The 17,448-nt window shown below is 31.4% G+C and overlaps 2 protein-coding genes across 3 annotated transcripts in view; both read left to right on the forward strand.

The window, feature by feature from the left end:
* The window catches only part of Patsas (palmitoyltransferase Patsas), a 113,599-nt gene that overhangs the window by 84,436 nt on the left and 11,715 nt on the right, over positions 1 to 17,448 (forward strand). For both annotated transcript variants that reach the window (XM_072529810.1, XM_072529809.1), the window contains 2 exons: positions 11,115 to 11,332; positions 13,832 to 14,105. In XM_072529810.1, coding sequence (XP_072385911.1) covers positions 11,115 to 11,332; positions 13,832 to 14,105 — 492 coding nt within the window. The remainder of the gene's footprint in view (positions 1 to 11,114; positions 11,333 to 13,831; positions 14,106 to 17,448) is intronic.
* Positions 14,290 to 16,021, forward strand: LOC140438286 (uncharacterized). Its single transcript, XM_072527981.1, has 2 exons — positions 14,290 to 14,620; positions 14,718 to 16,021. The coding sequence occupies exons 1-2, from the start codon at positions 14,464 to 14,466 to the stop codon at positions 15,056 to 15,058; spliced, it is 498 nt and encodes a 165-aa protein (XP_072384082.1). The 5' UTR covers positions 14,290 to 14,463; the 3' UTR covers positions 15,059 to 16,021.

Consider the following 17,448-nt stretch of genomic DNA (forward strand, 5'->3'; position numbering starts at 1 on the left):
CTGATAATGAATGAAAATTTTTACCAATACATATCTGTACCATGCTCCAAGAGAATCATCTGAAAAGTAAAAATTAAGAAGACTGTCTATTCCAACTCCTTAAACTGAAATCTAATCCTACGAGATGCCAAAGAATAGAAGTTCACATTTCAAAAAATATGATCCAACAAGTAGATGAATCCCACTGGATCGCTGTTTTGGTAACCAAAACCAAAATCCAAATGAACTGTACCAACACAGACCTTCAATTATTTTCTGGAAATTATCTCATCACAGTTCCTTTCCAATGCCAGTTTAGCACAGAAGACCAAACATTTAGCAATAATCGCCTCATTTCTGAAAGTCAGCCCAGCCCCTATTACTTCCGAATATAGTTATTCCACATCCTCATCAAGAAGAGATTCCCGAAGTTCATATCGAAGATGTCCAACTGGACCAGATTCATTTAGTTAAGAAGAAACAAGAAGAAATTAAAACATTGATACTTAAAAACTCAAAAGCTTTGATTATAATAATTTTTGCATATTTTGGTATTAAATGTATAAGAAGAACGAATTCACAAAGAAAAGATGATAGTCCCATGGAGAGTGTTCACATCCAAGATTATCCTGAAGAAAACCTACCACAAACCCAACCTAGGTCATTTTTCAATTCCATGAAAAATTCCAGAAACTAAGGGTGGAGGAGTTATAGTGGTTGACCCCATAAGGCAATACCCTAAATCCGATGCGTCAGCACCTGAACTATGATCGACCTAAATATAAAAGTGCAACTTGTGATTATTGTTTTATTTTTCCAATGTGTAATGTATTTCATTTTAATTATTTATTATTCAGTCTGATTTGAAACTTTGTACAGTGAAGTCTGATTTTAATATTGTAACTTTTTTATTGTAAATAATTAAAAACATCCAAAATTAAAGAAATTTTTTTCCTAATTTTTACGTATGAATTCCGTCATCATTCTGACAGCCGTTTTTTTTAACAAAAAATAGTTTATACACCAAACAAAACGATATTCATTCCTCACTTATAAGATATTTATTTTTTTAATCGAATCGCCGCAACTTAACAGTGATTTAAATCGTAAACCTTACGCATTCCAAATACCGATAGATAAAAAGTTCGTATTATGTCAAAAAAATGACAAAAATTTGACAAAGACTGAACTCGAATAAAATAACGAAAATAAACAAAAATGAAAACATTTCAGAAACAAAAATGAATACAGCACCCAACAAACCAGTAATTAACTAATTCACTGTACAAAGACTGCCAAATAGAACTTTAAGTATTAAATCACCTTCTTTTAACCAAAACTCATCGAATTAAGCGAAAATCTGCCGATTTCTGAAAATATCGCCGAAAAGGATCTTTGCTTGTTCAGACCCCAATTAGTTCTGGTTAATTAATACCATCCATCCCTGGGGAGGATCTCTTAGAATACTTGATATTAGCAGTTAGTTCATTGATACTAGATGACAAAAGATGACAAAAAATGTGATTTAAATGTATCTTCAGTGGGATATATTGGAGAAGGAACATAGCAAGGAGCTATTTTATGAAACAAATTTTCAACTATGTTTTCGTCGTGCACATACAGATTTTTTTTTTAATTTCTTTAATTCTATCCCATATTTCAGTTGGATGAGTTTGTCTGTTTAGATTAAGACAGAAGTTGGCCCAACTATTTCTACATTTTTGTTTCAAGGTTCGTTTAAATTTAGCAATTATTTTTTGATATTCAACAAAGTTTGCCAGACACATATTTTGTTTGTACCTTTTGCATGCAATTTTTCTCTTATCCGATATCTCACGGCACTCCTCGTCCCACCATTTAGGGGATTTGAATGATATATTTGAGGATGATCCTAGAATTTTGCAAGCTTTGTTCGCAGCATTCGTAATCTGTTCCATTAAAAATATACACATACCGTTGGTATCGATGCAGTTTGGTGGCGTGGAAAATGATTTCTCTATTTCAGCTGTATATAAGGTCCAATTTGCTTCATTCATAGACCATCTATATAATGGGGACGTGATTGCACCATTGTGATAATAGTTATTAAGCGTAATACTGATTGGGTAATGATCTGATCCATACGTATCCTGACTAACAGACCAACCAAGTGTAGGATATACCTTAGATGAAGCAATTGTCAGATCTACTGCAGATTTAGTCTGGCCAGAAGGGGAAATGCTTGTGGCAGATCCATTGTTTATAACAATCAAGTTTGGAAAATGATCTAAAACATCCACCAAAACTCTGCCATCATGTGAGCATGCAGGTGAGCCCCACATGCCGTGATGGGCATTAAAGTCGCCTCCTATTATGCAATCATGTTTTATTTGACTAAATAAATTTATGTAGTCTTGAGATTTCGCTCTAACATCGGAGGGTTTATATAGAGATACTATTGCCAGTTTTTGGTTTCCAAGAATGATATTAATTCCACAAACTTCAATTTTTGGATTAAAATTATGATTTAATTGAATGACTTCGTATATAATTTTATGTGAAATGAAAATTGCTACTCCCCCATAACCTTTATCCCTATTAATCGCAATGACGTTAAAGGTATTAAACTTAATGTTATCAGTAGGCTTATACCATGTTTCAGAAATTATTGCAATATCAAACTTTTCCTCCATTAAAATTTTGTAAAAAGAATTTTTGTTAGCTTTAAGAGATCTAGCGTTCCACTGAATAATCTTAAGATTTTGTTTAAAGGACATCTTTGAGTTTTTTTGTTTTGTTAGGCTTTAAATATATTATCAACAATGTTTTTAATTTTATTTTTAAACTCTATATCTTCAAAATTTAAACTACTATTTGATAATGGATTCTGTGAAAATTGGCGAAAAAAACTTGTTAACATGATAATTAATTGATGTTTAAGTGTTGAAAAATCATTCTGTGGCTCTTTTCCAAACTGGAGGACCGGTCCTGCACAAAAGCTGTTAAAACTTTCGAGCAACCTCGTATAATATACTTTCAGTTAAAGTTTACCCGACCTTTATCTTAAACCCCTCGAGAGGGGCTACAGGTAGTTGCGGAGTTGCGGACAGAAGACAGTCTCATCACAGTCTCATCACAACATCGTTACAATAAGGACGCTATAAAATACTAAAATACTAAATTCATTTAACAGAAAAGTAGCCGTCAACAAATGCATGTACAGAACATGCGTAACCTGATATTTATATAATTGTACAGGGTTGTATTAAGATTCTAGCAGTCTATAACATCTAAATTTGAAATGAATTAATTTATAATTTTTAGGATTACTGTTAAAATAATAGTAATCAATGATTAATCTTCCAAAGAAGTATAGTTTAATATTAGTTTTTGTAAGCTGTCATTCACACATCATTAGATAATTGTGGTATTAATCAAAAGGCAAAAAATAGAAAGTGTTTTTATACATTTTACGCTTTAAGACCAATATTTGGAAATAAGTAATAATATTATCATTAATGATATAAAAAAGAGACCTCTTCTTGTGTAAAAGTTAGGGAAAATACTTATACATATATTATTGGGTAGATAGACTTATACATTTAACATTACATTAACATTAAAAAACAAAATTTATTAAGTCGACGTTTCGATTTCGATTTAACATTTATTTGTGTCAGCAGAAACGAATGTATATTTAGAAGAATTGTGACGTCACTATTTTTGACTTTGATGCCGGTTATGTCGAAGATGGTTCGACATATCAAAATGCCGTTTTCAGATTTTGATTCAGGAGACAAAACTATATATGAATCCATTGATAGATCGTCCCCAATATTGCATAGGCGACAACGCACAAAGGAACATACTTTGCGGATGTAAAACGAAAGGTTTTCTTTGAAAATGATGAAAAAAACTTTTTACTATTACATATAAGTAATATCCAATTACGAAAAATAAGTACTCTAAAACTACATAGGTACAATGAGTAAAAGGGGTTACAGTTTTTCATTTTTAAAATATTCCATTTTGTTTATGTAATTTTGAATAATTTCGTATCTTTTATTTATCATTGCTACTCATTTCCACATCAAAAGCTAGATCCATCTTTAACCGGATGGGGGCCTTCTTCAAGAGCCACAACCTCTCTCTTGCTATAAAAGTAAGAATGCTGCGATGCTACGTCTAATCTGTTATTTTTTATGGCGTTGAATCGTGGACCTTGAACGAAGATATGTGCAGAAAATTGGAAGCATTTGAGATGTGGCTGTATCGGAGAATACTTAAAATCCCGAGTCACCAATGAGGAGGTCCTCAGAAGAATGAAGAAGAACCGAGAGGTACTGAGCACCATAAAATCTCGAAAGTTACAGTACTTTGGACACATTATGCGAAATGAATCCAGATATGCCCTTCTATAAGCCATCCTGCTAGGAAAAATATTTGGACAACGGGGTCCAGGAATTACATGATGGATTTTTCAGACCTGTCGAGAGTCCATCCAAAAATGCTTGTCTTGATGAGGTGACTGACTTATCAATCCATGTTTTTCATTTAGTATGACCGGCGTTAATCCAAGTCTCATCTAAATAATATATTTTACGACCATTCCTATAATCTTTTATCTGCCTTAAAAATTCTCTTTTCCAGATTACAAGGTCATCTCTGTCTCTAAACATACTGTTCCTGCCACGTTTTTCAAATTTGAATTGAAGTTTTTTCAAAAGCTTGTAAAAAGTAGTACGTTTGAAATCAGGTAGATTGGGTCGTCGTTGACCTGTTGTAGAACTTTATCTATCGTGGGAATTTCATTTCTAAAAAAGAATTGATGCACTATTCTTCTTATCGCTCTAATAACTTTAAACACAAAACTATCCGATACTCCAACTTTATCGGCTACTCTTTTGTCAACAGCGGACAATATTAACGCCAGATTTTCTTGTAACTCGTGTTTATACACGTTTACAATTATTTCTTTAACGTTTACGATTAAATGGCCTTTTTTCAATCTCTTTTTGGGGGGAGTTAAAGGTATGTTTACGAGTTCATCGGCAGAATCCGTGTCCGACATATTAATTTGTTTTAGTGACTGTGTATACAAACCTGCAAAATATTATTTACAGGCTAATATTCTAATAAAATAATAGATAATAGGTAATTGAACAGATATATTAAAAAGGTCAATACTCAAAATCTTTATTTTCAAGGTGTTACAGAAGCGACCGATTTCGAGGCTTACAATATTTGCCTCATCCTCAGGCAAAGCAAAAAGTTTGTTTTTCTAAAAAACAATAATATAGATATCGGCAATAAGAAGTTTTCCGCTTACATCCAGGGTACTGTCTGTCTTCATCTTTTCCTTTATGACTCTATCTATTGTAGTGAGCTGATATGTTGATCATTATATATGTTGTTGTTGTCAAACTTTTTTTATTATTAAAAAGGTAGGATTATCTTCTGGTTTGTAATAAAATTAAAAGTAGTTAAAGACAAATATACATACAGTATAAGCTGCCACATCCGGACTTTATATAGTTTAAAAACTTATGGAAGATGGAAAATCACATATTATGCAGTATGATGTCCTTTTTTTGTTGTTTTTGTCACACGTTCTTACAAGGTAAAGACCTAAAGCTCTTTACTTAGTAAGACCTTTTATTTACATATGTATATAATGATCAACATATCACCTCACTACAATGATAGTGTCATAAGGAAAAGATAAAGACAGACAGTACCCTGGATGTAAGAGGAAAACTTCTTATTGGCGATATCTATATTATTGGTTTTTAACAAAACAATCTCTTTGCTGGGCCTGAGAATGAGGCAATTATTGAAAGCCTCGAAACCGATCGCTTCTGTAAAACTTTGAAAGTAAATATTAGATTGTGAGTATTGACCTTTTTAATATATCTTTTCAATTATGGACTGACACTTGCAATCCTTTTATCATCATACCAATTATTATAATAGAGTCAAAATAATATTAAATTTACTTACTTCAGTTGAGAAAAAACAGCAAACACCTTAAAAATGTTCACAGTTCTAAGTTTATTTAAATATAACACTATAATTATAAACCGACACTATAATTATACCAACACATATACAACACACACACACACACACACACACACACGCACACACGCACACACGCACACACGCACACACGCACACACGCACACACGCACACACGCACATACGCACACACGCACACACGCACACACGCACACACGCACACACGCACACACGCACACACGCACACACGCACACACGCACACACGCACACACGCACACACGCACACACACACACACACACACACACATACACACACACACATACACACACAACACACACACACATAAGTAAAAATGATATTTATATAATTAAATTCTACAGACATTAATGTGATTCGTAAGGATTACTGAATCCATATCTGTTAAAACTGCAAATTATGCGTCTTTGTTTAGAGGTGTAGATTGTCGTTACTTGTGAGTTTCTACTTGTTACTTTTGATACGCTTTTGTATATAATCAGTTACAGTATAAGTGATTTTGTAACAAGGAGATACCTCTTCAGCATCTCTAGATTTTGGGAATGAATATATCACGCGTCCGTATTGTTGATATTCTACTTTTCTGTTAGGCGAATATAATTATAGTTTTAAATTTATCGCTTACAAAATATTTTACATATGCCTTTTTCTTCAATACAGTTTAGTTTAAGTGATTTGTTTTTGTATTACTCTACGTGAAATTCTAATAAGATTTAACTTACATCCCCTACAAAAGATAGTATTATATTCTCGTGTAATGGGTGGGAAATTGGGATAAGAATCACTAGTTTTTCTTCTTTTTGGCAAGGGTTTAGGAGAAGATGGTTGATCATGTGTTGACCTAAAGTTCGGTTCAGAAGAGGTATTATGGACTGGATGTTGTGCTGTAGAAGTTTTTAAAGCAGGAAATTCTATAGTTGAATCAATTAATTGAGCAAATTAATTTTTTTGTATGAGGCTAGTTGAAAGATATCTTCAAATTAGACATAGCTTCTTTGATTCTAGTTTGCTTTTTAAATTCTGGACACTCCTTATAAGTAGAACTATGACTATTATTTTTGCAATAAACACAAAAAATATTGCATGCTTCGCACACAGATTTATTTTCTGACCCACAATTTCTACACCTTTTCTACAAGTTTTCCTTCAAACGCAACTATGATTATTTGACGAGAAACACGTTTCATATTGTTATCTTTTTGGTTAACTCTAGTCATGCGTTTTACTTTTTTAATAGGTACACTAGAATTAATCATTTGTACTAGGGCCTCCTCGCTGTAGAAAGTATCGACTGACCGAACTAACCCGCGTTTTTCTATAAGATGGCGCGGAATAATATATGCAACTAATTTATTATTTTCAAAGAATGGATCTTTAACTAATTTATTGGCAAAACTGCCCGAATTTAGTTCGATTTTTATACGATTGCGACCAACGGTACTAATTTCAATAATATTTTTATCATACTCTTTTAAATTTATTAACTTTTCACCCAATTTCATTAAATGTAATCTCCCAATATTTAATTCTAAATGTTCAACAAAAACATGCAACGGTCCCAAATCTTTAGGTTTAAATCTATTTGTTGATTGATTTAATAAACGTTGTTTATCATAATATGAGTTTTTGTTGGATTCCAAGTTTTTGTCTGATTAGAATACTATGTAGAATAAGATTTAACCATGCTCTGTCTCTGTTACATAAATTTAGAATTAATTTAGCCGAAACTCCATTTTGCGAATGTGGTGAAGAACTCTCAATTGAGCATTTAGTTTTAAATTGCTCATTAAATACACGATGTATAAACCAATTTATAATAAAAATATACGAGTATATCAATAAGGAAAAAATTTGTATTAAAAGACCTTTTAATTTATCAGATTTAATAAAAACCAATAACTTGCATATATGTGAAATAATTTTTCGCCACATACGTGAAATGAAATTGAATTTCTAAATGTATTATGGTAACAGTGTATATATTTCAAAAATAAAAAGTTAGTTATATAAGTCCTTTGTTTTAAACCAGTTGTTAACCTTTCTATCCGTGGTCTAATTTTGTGTTGTGCAAATCGCCTTGATAGACCCCTAGGCCTATGTAATAAATCAGCAAAACCATATATTTTCCTTTCCCTTCCAGTAAAAAAAAAATAAGAAAAAAAAATTATAACAAAAAAAAATAAAATAAAAAAAAAATAAAATAAAAAAAAAATTTAAAAAAAAATAAAAATAAAAAAAAAATAAAAAAAAAGAAAAAAAAAATATATATAATGATAATAACAAAAAAAATTTAACGTAGGTACGTACTTATATGTAAGTTAATAGAAGATAAGATTTTATTGTTGTTACGGGTTCTCTCTATAACAATTGTTTAAAAAAAAATTAATTAATAACTCAAAACATAATGGGCTAATAGATTATGTCTCTAGTCATAAAATGAAACTACACACACACACACACACACAAGTTTTTGTCGAGTGTATCTTCTTCTTCTTCAGATGCAAATCCACTAATGGATGTTAGCGATCACATTTTCCATTAATTCTCTATTTCTTGCAATATGTATCAGAGATTGTATGTCGTTAATCCCTGTCCATTGCCTTATGTTTCGGACCCAGGACATTTTCTTGCGTCCCATTCCTCTCTTGCCTTCAATTTTACCCTCGATTATAAGTTGGAGGAACTGGTATTTTTCATTTCGCATGATATGACCTAGATACGCCGTTTACCTTTTCTTGATGGTTTCGAAAAGTTGGCGTTCTTGGTTTATTCTTTTAAGGACATCTATATTTGTGATTTTCGCTGTCCATGGTATTTTTAGGATACGGCGATAAAGCCACATTTCGAAAGCGTCTAATCTGTTTATATCCCTCGTTTTGAGTGTCCACTCCTCTACGCCATATAGCAGCACTGACCACACGTAGCACTTAGTAAACCTTAGTCTCAGTTGAAGATCGAATTCTGAACAAGTCAGTGTCTTCTTGAATTTTACGAAAGCCTGTCGAGCTTGCTCAATGCGACATTTTACTTCCCTGTCCGATGCCCAGTCTTCAAAAAGCCACGATCCCAGGTATTTAAATTTACTCACTCTTTCAATGGACTTAGTATTCAGTGTTATGGTGGAGTTTTCAAGTGAATCCAAGTTTCTGGAGATAATCATAAATTTGGTTTTTTTGGTATTAATCTCTAATCCCATTCGCTTACTGTATTCTCCGATTATAGTGACAAGTTGTTGAAGATCGACTATGTTGTCACAAATTAAGACACCATCATCAGCATATCGTATGTTGTTGATCAATACTCCATTCACTTTGATTCCCATCTTTGCATTCTCCAAAGACTCTTGAAATATGGCTTCCGAATAAATGTTAAATAAAATAGGGGAAAGCACACATCCCTGTCGAACGCCCCTTCGAGTGTATCGGTACCAGATAATTCATTTAATTGATTATTATTTTTATTGTTTATACATAAACTCATATTAATATCTTCATGTACAATGATATCCTCAACAAGAACATTGACTCGATTATCTTTATTAAAATTACCATTCGGCGGCCCCTTGCCGCTGGTAGATGGATTGTTTTCCCCGGACATTGGTCCGGGGCAGAAATATTAAAAAATCAACATTTAGTTACAGTAGTTTTCCTTTTAAACACAAACTTAATATACTTATAACTAGTAATGAGAACCAAATAACCTACAAACACCTATAGCGTATGATAGCACGTCTTTACTAGTCAACAGTAGGAGTACGAATAAGTAAGTAATACGAGTAAGTTTTCCTTTTAAACACAAACTTAATATACTTATAACTAGTAATGAGAACCAAATAACCTACAAACACCTATAGCGTATGATAGCACGTCTTTACTAGTCAACAGTAGGAGTACGAATGTTTAAAAAAAAAAAGGCTGAATAAACAATATTTATCACCTGTAAAAGATAAATACAGTAGTGATGATAGTACTGAAAAAACACGCTGTGAATCTATACATGATTCAAATAAACAGGAGTCTAAAATTTAAGTATCTTTGAATATTTTCAATAATTTTAATAAAAAAATTATTAAAACTGGTCATAATTTGTTATTTTGAGTTAAAATTTTTGTATTGAATCTAAAAATAAAAATTAATTTATTAAATTTTATCAATATTATTTATAATTTAAAATTACAGAAAACATAGTATGAAGCTTTCATTATTTTACAGTAACGCGTACTATAGTACTTTTTTTTAATACTTTAGTGTATTATACTATATTAACTTTAAGGCAATTATTTTGAATTACGGTAATTTAAATTCAATTGCCTTAACTTAATTTATCAATACGAAAAAGGTAATATAAAAATGGGAATTTTGACTGAGAATATGAGGACAAAACTAAGATGAAAAAATATATCTCATGAAAAACTTATTTAACCATATATAGTTAAGGTTGTGTGCTAAAAACATATCAAAAAAGAAATATAGAAACAATCATTATTTATTGGCATAATACAGTTGAGTTTATGTGCTAAAAACACGGGGGAAACACCGAAAAATAGTTTTTTTTTTAATTTTGAGGATATTTAGGAGTTAAAATGGCAAATCTAAACCCACCATTCAAAAGAACGGAAAAAATGCACGAAAAATAATTATTGAAGTTACCAAAATAAACGGCAAATATTACATACCTACGCAGATAAATAATCTAAACATGTTCTGAAAAATTCAAATATTTTTCCTAAGCTTAATTTTCCCATTAAAATGTATGTTTATAAATTTTTCAGATTTTTTAAACCAAAGGTTTGCAAAGGATTTTTTTTTGAAAAACACACTGTTTGCTATAGGGGACCTCTAGGGCCACCTAGGGAACTAAAAATATGACTAAAGCGGTTTCTAAATATGTATTTTCGAGTGTCTAATCCCAAATAAGAATTCAGTTGAGTGCAGATTTTACCACCTTATCCTGCTATAGTATTTATTATTATTATTTATTTAGATTTAACTGTATTTATTCGTAGTTTCTGGTCGCGAAGAAAACACTGTAATTAAATTTTGTCAAGATGGGTATTAAAAACTTAATAAATAAATTAACTCGGTTTTTAATAATTTTTAGTGCATTCCAATTACATGGAATATTTTAAGAGGTTCCCACTATTGCTTTATTTACTGGAATGTAGTTATGTGGATTTGTTGGATTGTGGCGAATCGAAAAAATCCGGGTTACATTCCGATGAACTCCGAATCATACCATAGATCTATAAAACAAATACCAATGTTTGATAAATGGAAAAAAAGGAACTCTATTTTGAATAGGCTTTGTCATACTTGTAGGTAAGTGTATTTGTTTCAATATTAATAAGTTAAATTCATTTTTTTTCTTTATCTAGGTAACAATATTACAGACGCATGTTGAAAAGTTTTATTTATATAACTTTCTCTTTGATATATTCTTTCAGTGCCTCCTCCACTACTATTCATTATCACTTTCTATGACCAGGTTCTCTCCTATTGTCTATGATTCCTCCTATAATGAGCCTTAAAACACGTATTCCTGGCTTCTATAAATATACTCCAAGTAATATTTTTTCCACTTCTTGATTATTGCAAGTAGATTTCTTTTCTTTTTCCTTTAATTTCCTTATTATATATTCCATATATTCCATAATTAAAGGAAGAATATGAACTTTGGGGACTCAAGATAAATATGTGCAAGACCGAATACTTATGTATTGGACCCGAGGTTGCAGATTTGAACTTAAGTTTAGAAGAAGAGACTATTAAGAGTTGTAAGGCTTTTAAGTATTTAGGGTCAATGATTAGCCGAGATGGTACTTGTATGAAAGATATAGAAATGAAAATAGCACGGGGAAAACAAGCCACAAGAGCACTTCAAGGAGTGATATGGAACAACACTCTAACCAAAGAAAACAAAAAGAGGATCTTTCAAAGCCTAGTGATGAATATTACCCTATATGGAGCGGAAGTATGGCCAATGACAACAACAATACGAAATAAAATAAGAACAGTTGAACTGGACTTTATGAGAAGATGTCTACAAATCACAAGAGCGGATAGAATAAGAACGGAGGAAATATGGAACAGAATGGAAGTAAAATGCTCAATTACAAAAAAGTTGGAAAACAGAGCCCTGCAGTGGTACGGGCATGTACAAAGAATGCCAGAGCATAGGTAGCCGAAAAGAATATTAAACTGGGACCCGCCGGGAAGAAGACGGAGAGGAAGACCTGCTACAAGATGGAAAACATACGTCGGAAATGCTATGATAGATAGAGACCTCAGAGAAGGTGACTGGGAGAATAGATTGCTGTGGAGGACGAAAACGGCGAACTCATAATGGGAAAAGCCGAAGAAGAAGAAGAAGATTTCTTTTTGAAAGGACTCAAAAGTTCTCTATTTTTAATATGTTCCAATAAAATACCAAAAGAATGGTGGACAAGCAAGCTAATCCTATTATTCAAAAAGGGTGATAAACAACCAGAAAACTAAAGAGGTATCAATTAGATAAATACTACCCTGAAACTTACATAAAAATTTTGCAAGATAGAAAAAATTAGCTAATAAATTTAGCAGACGAGAGAGGAGGTTTTGGTACGGAAAAAGTCATGTATAGATGCAATATTTGTCATAAAACAGATTACAGAGAAAGCATTAGAATACAATAAATCCACATTCCTATGTTTGATCCAACTTAAAAGAGACATTTGACAGAGTAAGACCTAAAGATGTAATACATCTCTTATATAATAAAGAGATCCTCTATAATAAAGAGAAATAAAATATGGACGTCAGATTAGATTTACAACTTACGAAACCTATAGATATATGCAATGGAATAAGATACCGGGGGATTCACTAATGATACCTATGCTATTTAATCTAATCATGGATGAAGTCACAAAGAGCGTCAATAAATAAAAAAGAAGGAGAGGATACAGAATGAAAAACAATAAAATTCAAATTCTCTGTGACGCAGATGATGCAATTTTGGTAGCCCAAAATGAAGTTAGTCCTTAAAGACTAGTTTGCAGATTTAATACAAGAACAAAAAAATTTAACATGACCATTTTGGCAGGTGATTTCGGTCTGGGTAATAAAAAGGAGCGAAGAGAGTTACTAATTGTATTTTGGTATCTTCAAACGAATTATCATTAGAAGAAGCAATTCTGACTCTATCGTATAAGGGTTCAATGATTCCCTTTTTAATATTGATATTGTGATTTGATTTGTAATTTAAATATCTGTTTGTGTGTTGGTTTTCTATACACCTGAGTCTCATATCTAGTATCATTCTTAGATATTAAAACACACCCTACCTTTCCTGGATGTCTGAATTGTCAATATAAATGAGTCAGATAAAATTAAATTATTAGAAGAATTTTTCAGCAAGTAACAAAAAAATGTTTGTATAATTTTGTTTAATTTATCAATGTTTGTATTTTGAGAAAAATTTCCGTAGTGGAGATTGAAACATCAATAAACTTATTTTAACCTTCAATTGTGGCTTATTCCCATTAAAATAGTAAATATATTATATTAATTTATAGTATTAGTGTATGTTTTTATTTTCTATTATATTAATGGGAGAAAGTCGATAAAATAAATTCACTAGAAATGCTTGGTGGGCCACATGAACGGACCGTGGGCCACATGAACGGACCGTTGGCCACGTGTTGCTCATCCCTGGCTTAATAGATATTGAATTGCCAGTAAATATAAATAAGTCCAAAATTACCCCAAAAGAAAATTTAGAATTTTCGTATTTGTGTTTGATTTGATTTATTTTACACTAAACTAGTTTTCTGTTTGCAGGTGTCTGAGACCTTTAAGAGCTAAACATTGTAGAATATGTAATCGATGCGTCTCATACTTTGATCATCATTGTCCATTTATTTACAACTGTGTAGGATTGAGAAATAGAACATGGTTCTTTCTATTTGTAATGAGTATAGCAGTTAATTGTTCCTTTACGATTTACTTTGCAATGTACTGTATAGCGCTGGAAGGTTTCGGAATATTGTATATTCTTGGATTGCTAGAAGCGTTTATTTTTTCGGGATTAGGATGGATTCTTACATGTACCTCGGTAAGCCCTGAAACTGTATAAAAATAAATAGATTAATGTTAGAAATATAAAAACATATGTAAAAGAAAACATATAAATATATTTTTTTTATTTACTTTTAAGGCCCATTAACCTATGTGGTTATTCGTGTTCTAAAACGACCGCGCTGCCAACTGCTGCCAAAATAGATAACTGATAAAATACGGATAAATGTCAAAAGTTTAAATAAATTAGAGTTTAAAACTGGTATAAATTTCATCAAATTTTAAAAATTATGAGCGATAAAAGGAAAAGTAATAGATTATGCTATTTGACTTAATTATGATTAAATAATAATAATAATAATAATACTGATTATGATTAAAAGTTCAGTGCCGCAATGTTCTGTTCGATGTACGAAAGATATACATCTCCACTACTTTCCAATGAACGAGAAATTACGAAAAAACTGGCAAGTAGCTCTTCGTATTGCGAATCATGTGACAAAATTCATGAATGTATGCAGCCGATTAAGAAATCGGATTACTTTTTTCCAGGTAAATCATATTTAATAGGAAATTTATTTAGGTACTTAATATTGTCTTAGCCTGGTTCTTTCTTAATCATTGAAATAACGTTTAACTATTTTTTTAGATGTGAGGACTGGTAAGAAAAAGATTCCATTTCATCTGAGAATTTACCTATTCGATCTTTGGACAAAGTGTTGTCCTTCACAAATATCATCTCGAAAGGAAAGATCAAAACGAGCAAAACCAAGACATCGATCTAGTACAGTATATATTTCAAATGATGTAATGATTGATTCAGATCCAACAACGTCAACAATTACGAAAGATGAAATCGAAATTAATATAGGTACAGCGATTAGTGCAGTTTTAGAAGCCATCCGAAATAGTCCCGAGTTGCAGCGGGATCACAACGGGAATCAGCACAGAAGCGAAAGCTATCCAAGTGATCCCATCTGTGTTAAGTGAATGCAAGAAAATCACTTTGTATTATTTGATACAAACAAATCGCAATTTAAATGCATTCACTGGAATACCCACTCTAAATTTGCTGGAAAACTTCGTGAAGCTGCTAGTTTGTTAGAAAACAAAAATTCGAAATCACTATTACTTCAGCTAAAACAACGTATTGTTCTAGTGTTTGTTAAATTAAACCACTTTTCTTTGCCTTTCTGTTATATTTGGTGTCTCGGCAATCACATTGGTGTCATGGTGTCACGGTGCAAGTTCTTTCTGAAGTATTAAAACCTGCAGTCCCCTGGAAGGGGAAGAAGATTTTAAATATCAAGAAGATATTCAAAATAGGATACCTGTTAGTTTTACGAAATTTCGTAAAACAAGAATTATTTTGGACTGCACAAAATTACTTTTACAAAAAAGCAAGTGTCTCAAGTGTCGTCTAATGACTTATTCTGACTACAAACGGGACCACACATTAAAAGTTATGATTGGAATAGCACCATATGGTTTAATTACATTTGTCCTGTTTATAGTGGCCGTATCTAAGGCAAAGAAATTTTTATTCAAGTAAGATTATTGGACAAATTGACACCAAATGAGGATGCTATAATGGTAGATAAAAGCTTTTTGATAGAAAATGAATGCATTAAAAAGAAAATCGAATTAATAAGACTACCATTTTTGGAAAAAAAAAACCAATTATCAATGCAAGATGATCTTTGTACTGATGAAATTGCTTGAGCAAGAGTAACCGTTGAAAGAAGTATAAAACGGCTAAAAAATTGTAAAATTCCTAAAACAAGAGTTAATTTAATCCTAATTCCTTATATGGACACTGTCATAAATATTATTTCAGGTATTGTTAACATTTCTGCATCAATACTTAGTAATGATAAATATTAATTTATATTTGTATATATCTAAATTAACAGATATGAGTGTAGTGAAATGTAAATATTTTTTCCAAGTAAAAGTACCTATAAGAAATAAAACAATCTTTTAAAACAAGTTTTTTATTTATATAATTGGAATAAAACTGATAATACGTTGTAAAAATATACGCCTACCAAAACTTTTGACAGGTTTTGTATAAATTCTACATCAAATGGTAATAAATATGGTTTTTCTTTAAAGTAATATTATTTTCCTCAATTATGCATACATATTTAAGGTCATGTTAAATTGATTGTACAGATTTTGTTTTGCCTGTCAGAGGGAAATTGATTTCTACACAACATTTTCCTGAAACAATTCCATCGACATTTACTGCCAGCCATGGTACATCATAATTATGAGATAAGAATTCCCAAATGTTTAACTTTACTTTGAGTTATTTTTTCATGCATTTTTAAAGAAACTCATTTATAGTTTTTCCCATGTAATGTTACAGTATTTATTTCCTTTAAAATTGGAATTATACAATTGGTTGACTTTAAGTGGCCAATTTGGGTTTTTATTTTTACTATATATGTAAATAAATGATAACAAGAGGTTCCAGGTACTCTCAGTCGCCTCAGGTTTTTCCACGCTTCTCTAGTTTAATTTAGTGTAGCTAAACACATTTTAACAGAATTACTGTAGCTTACTTCAACATTATTTATATAAAATATAGCTAAATCATATTCTAGTACAATCAGCAAAGACTGGTAGATAATAACTTGCCAATAATACACAGAGATATCTGAAGTATTTATTTCTCATAGAACTTTGTATCTTGATGTATAGGAACCACACTTTTTAAAGTCAGACTTAATTCTAAATATTCTGCTCCGGAGAGTAATATCTTCAATATCTCAGTATCTGCTGGTTTTGCTAAACGCGTATGTAATTCTCTTCTTGTAGTGTTTTTTTTTTCATGTGGCAAAACTGGTTAATTGTCACCACATTTTCATACACATTATGTTTTTTTTTTAATTCTCCCCATTGTTGCTTGCTGTCTGGGATGCTTAATTTTTCTAATTTTTCCATCGTATGCCTGTAAGTGATAACAAAGAATTATAAACATGAAGTTATAGCAAAATGGTTCTTTTACTTTTATCAAATCACTACGTAATTACTTACCGAAAAGTATATAGTAATGTGCCAATTACATGTTTCCATTTGCCTAAATTTCCAGCCTAATATGTATAATTACAAATAACATTTTTAATATTATCAATCACTTCAATTTTCACTTGTATTTGGTGGGGTACTCCTCTTAAATTGCTCGTTTGAAGGCACAATGCTTGTATCACTGCGGTGTTCCCACTATATGATAATATTCCACCAGTAATAAAATGTTTGGAATCTAAAATTGCTTGCCCTTCAACTAGGGTCTTTTAAAATTTCCTATCAAGTTTACAATTTCAACAAAGGATATCCCCTTAGAGTAGGGAATTTTACTCGTCAACTTGACGAGT

Source organism: Diabrotica undecimpunctata, chromosome 4 (assembly GCF_040954645.1).
Source record: "Diabrotica undecimpunctata isolate CICGRU chromosome 4, icDiaUnde3, whole genome shotgun sequence".
In the NCBI taxonomy this organism is placed as follows: domain Eukaryota; kingdom Metazoa; phylum Arthropoda; class Insecta; order Coleoptera; family Chrysomelidae; genus Diabrotica; species Diabrotica undecimpunctata.

What these genes read in the sequence shown, in the direction of transcription:
- LOC140438286 (XM_072527981.1), top strand. Translation starts at nt 14,464, where the DNA reads ATGTTCTGTTCGATGTACGAAAGATATACATCTCCACTACTTTCCAAT. An exon ending in ATCGGATTACTTTTTTCCAG is followed by an intron (nt 14,621 to 14,717) that starts GTAAATCATATT and finishes CTATTTTTTTAG; the next exon opens with ATGTGAGGACTGGTAAGAAA.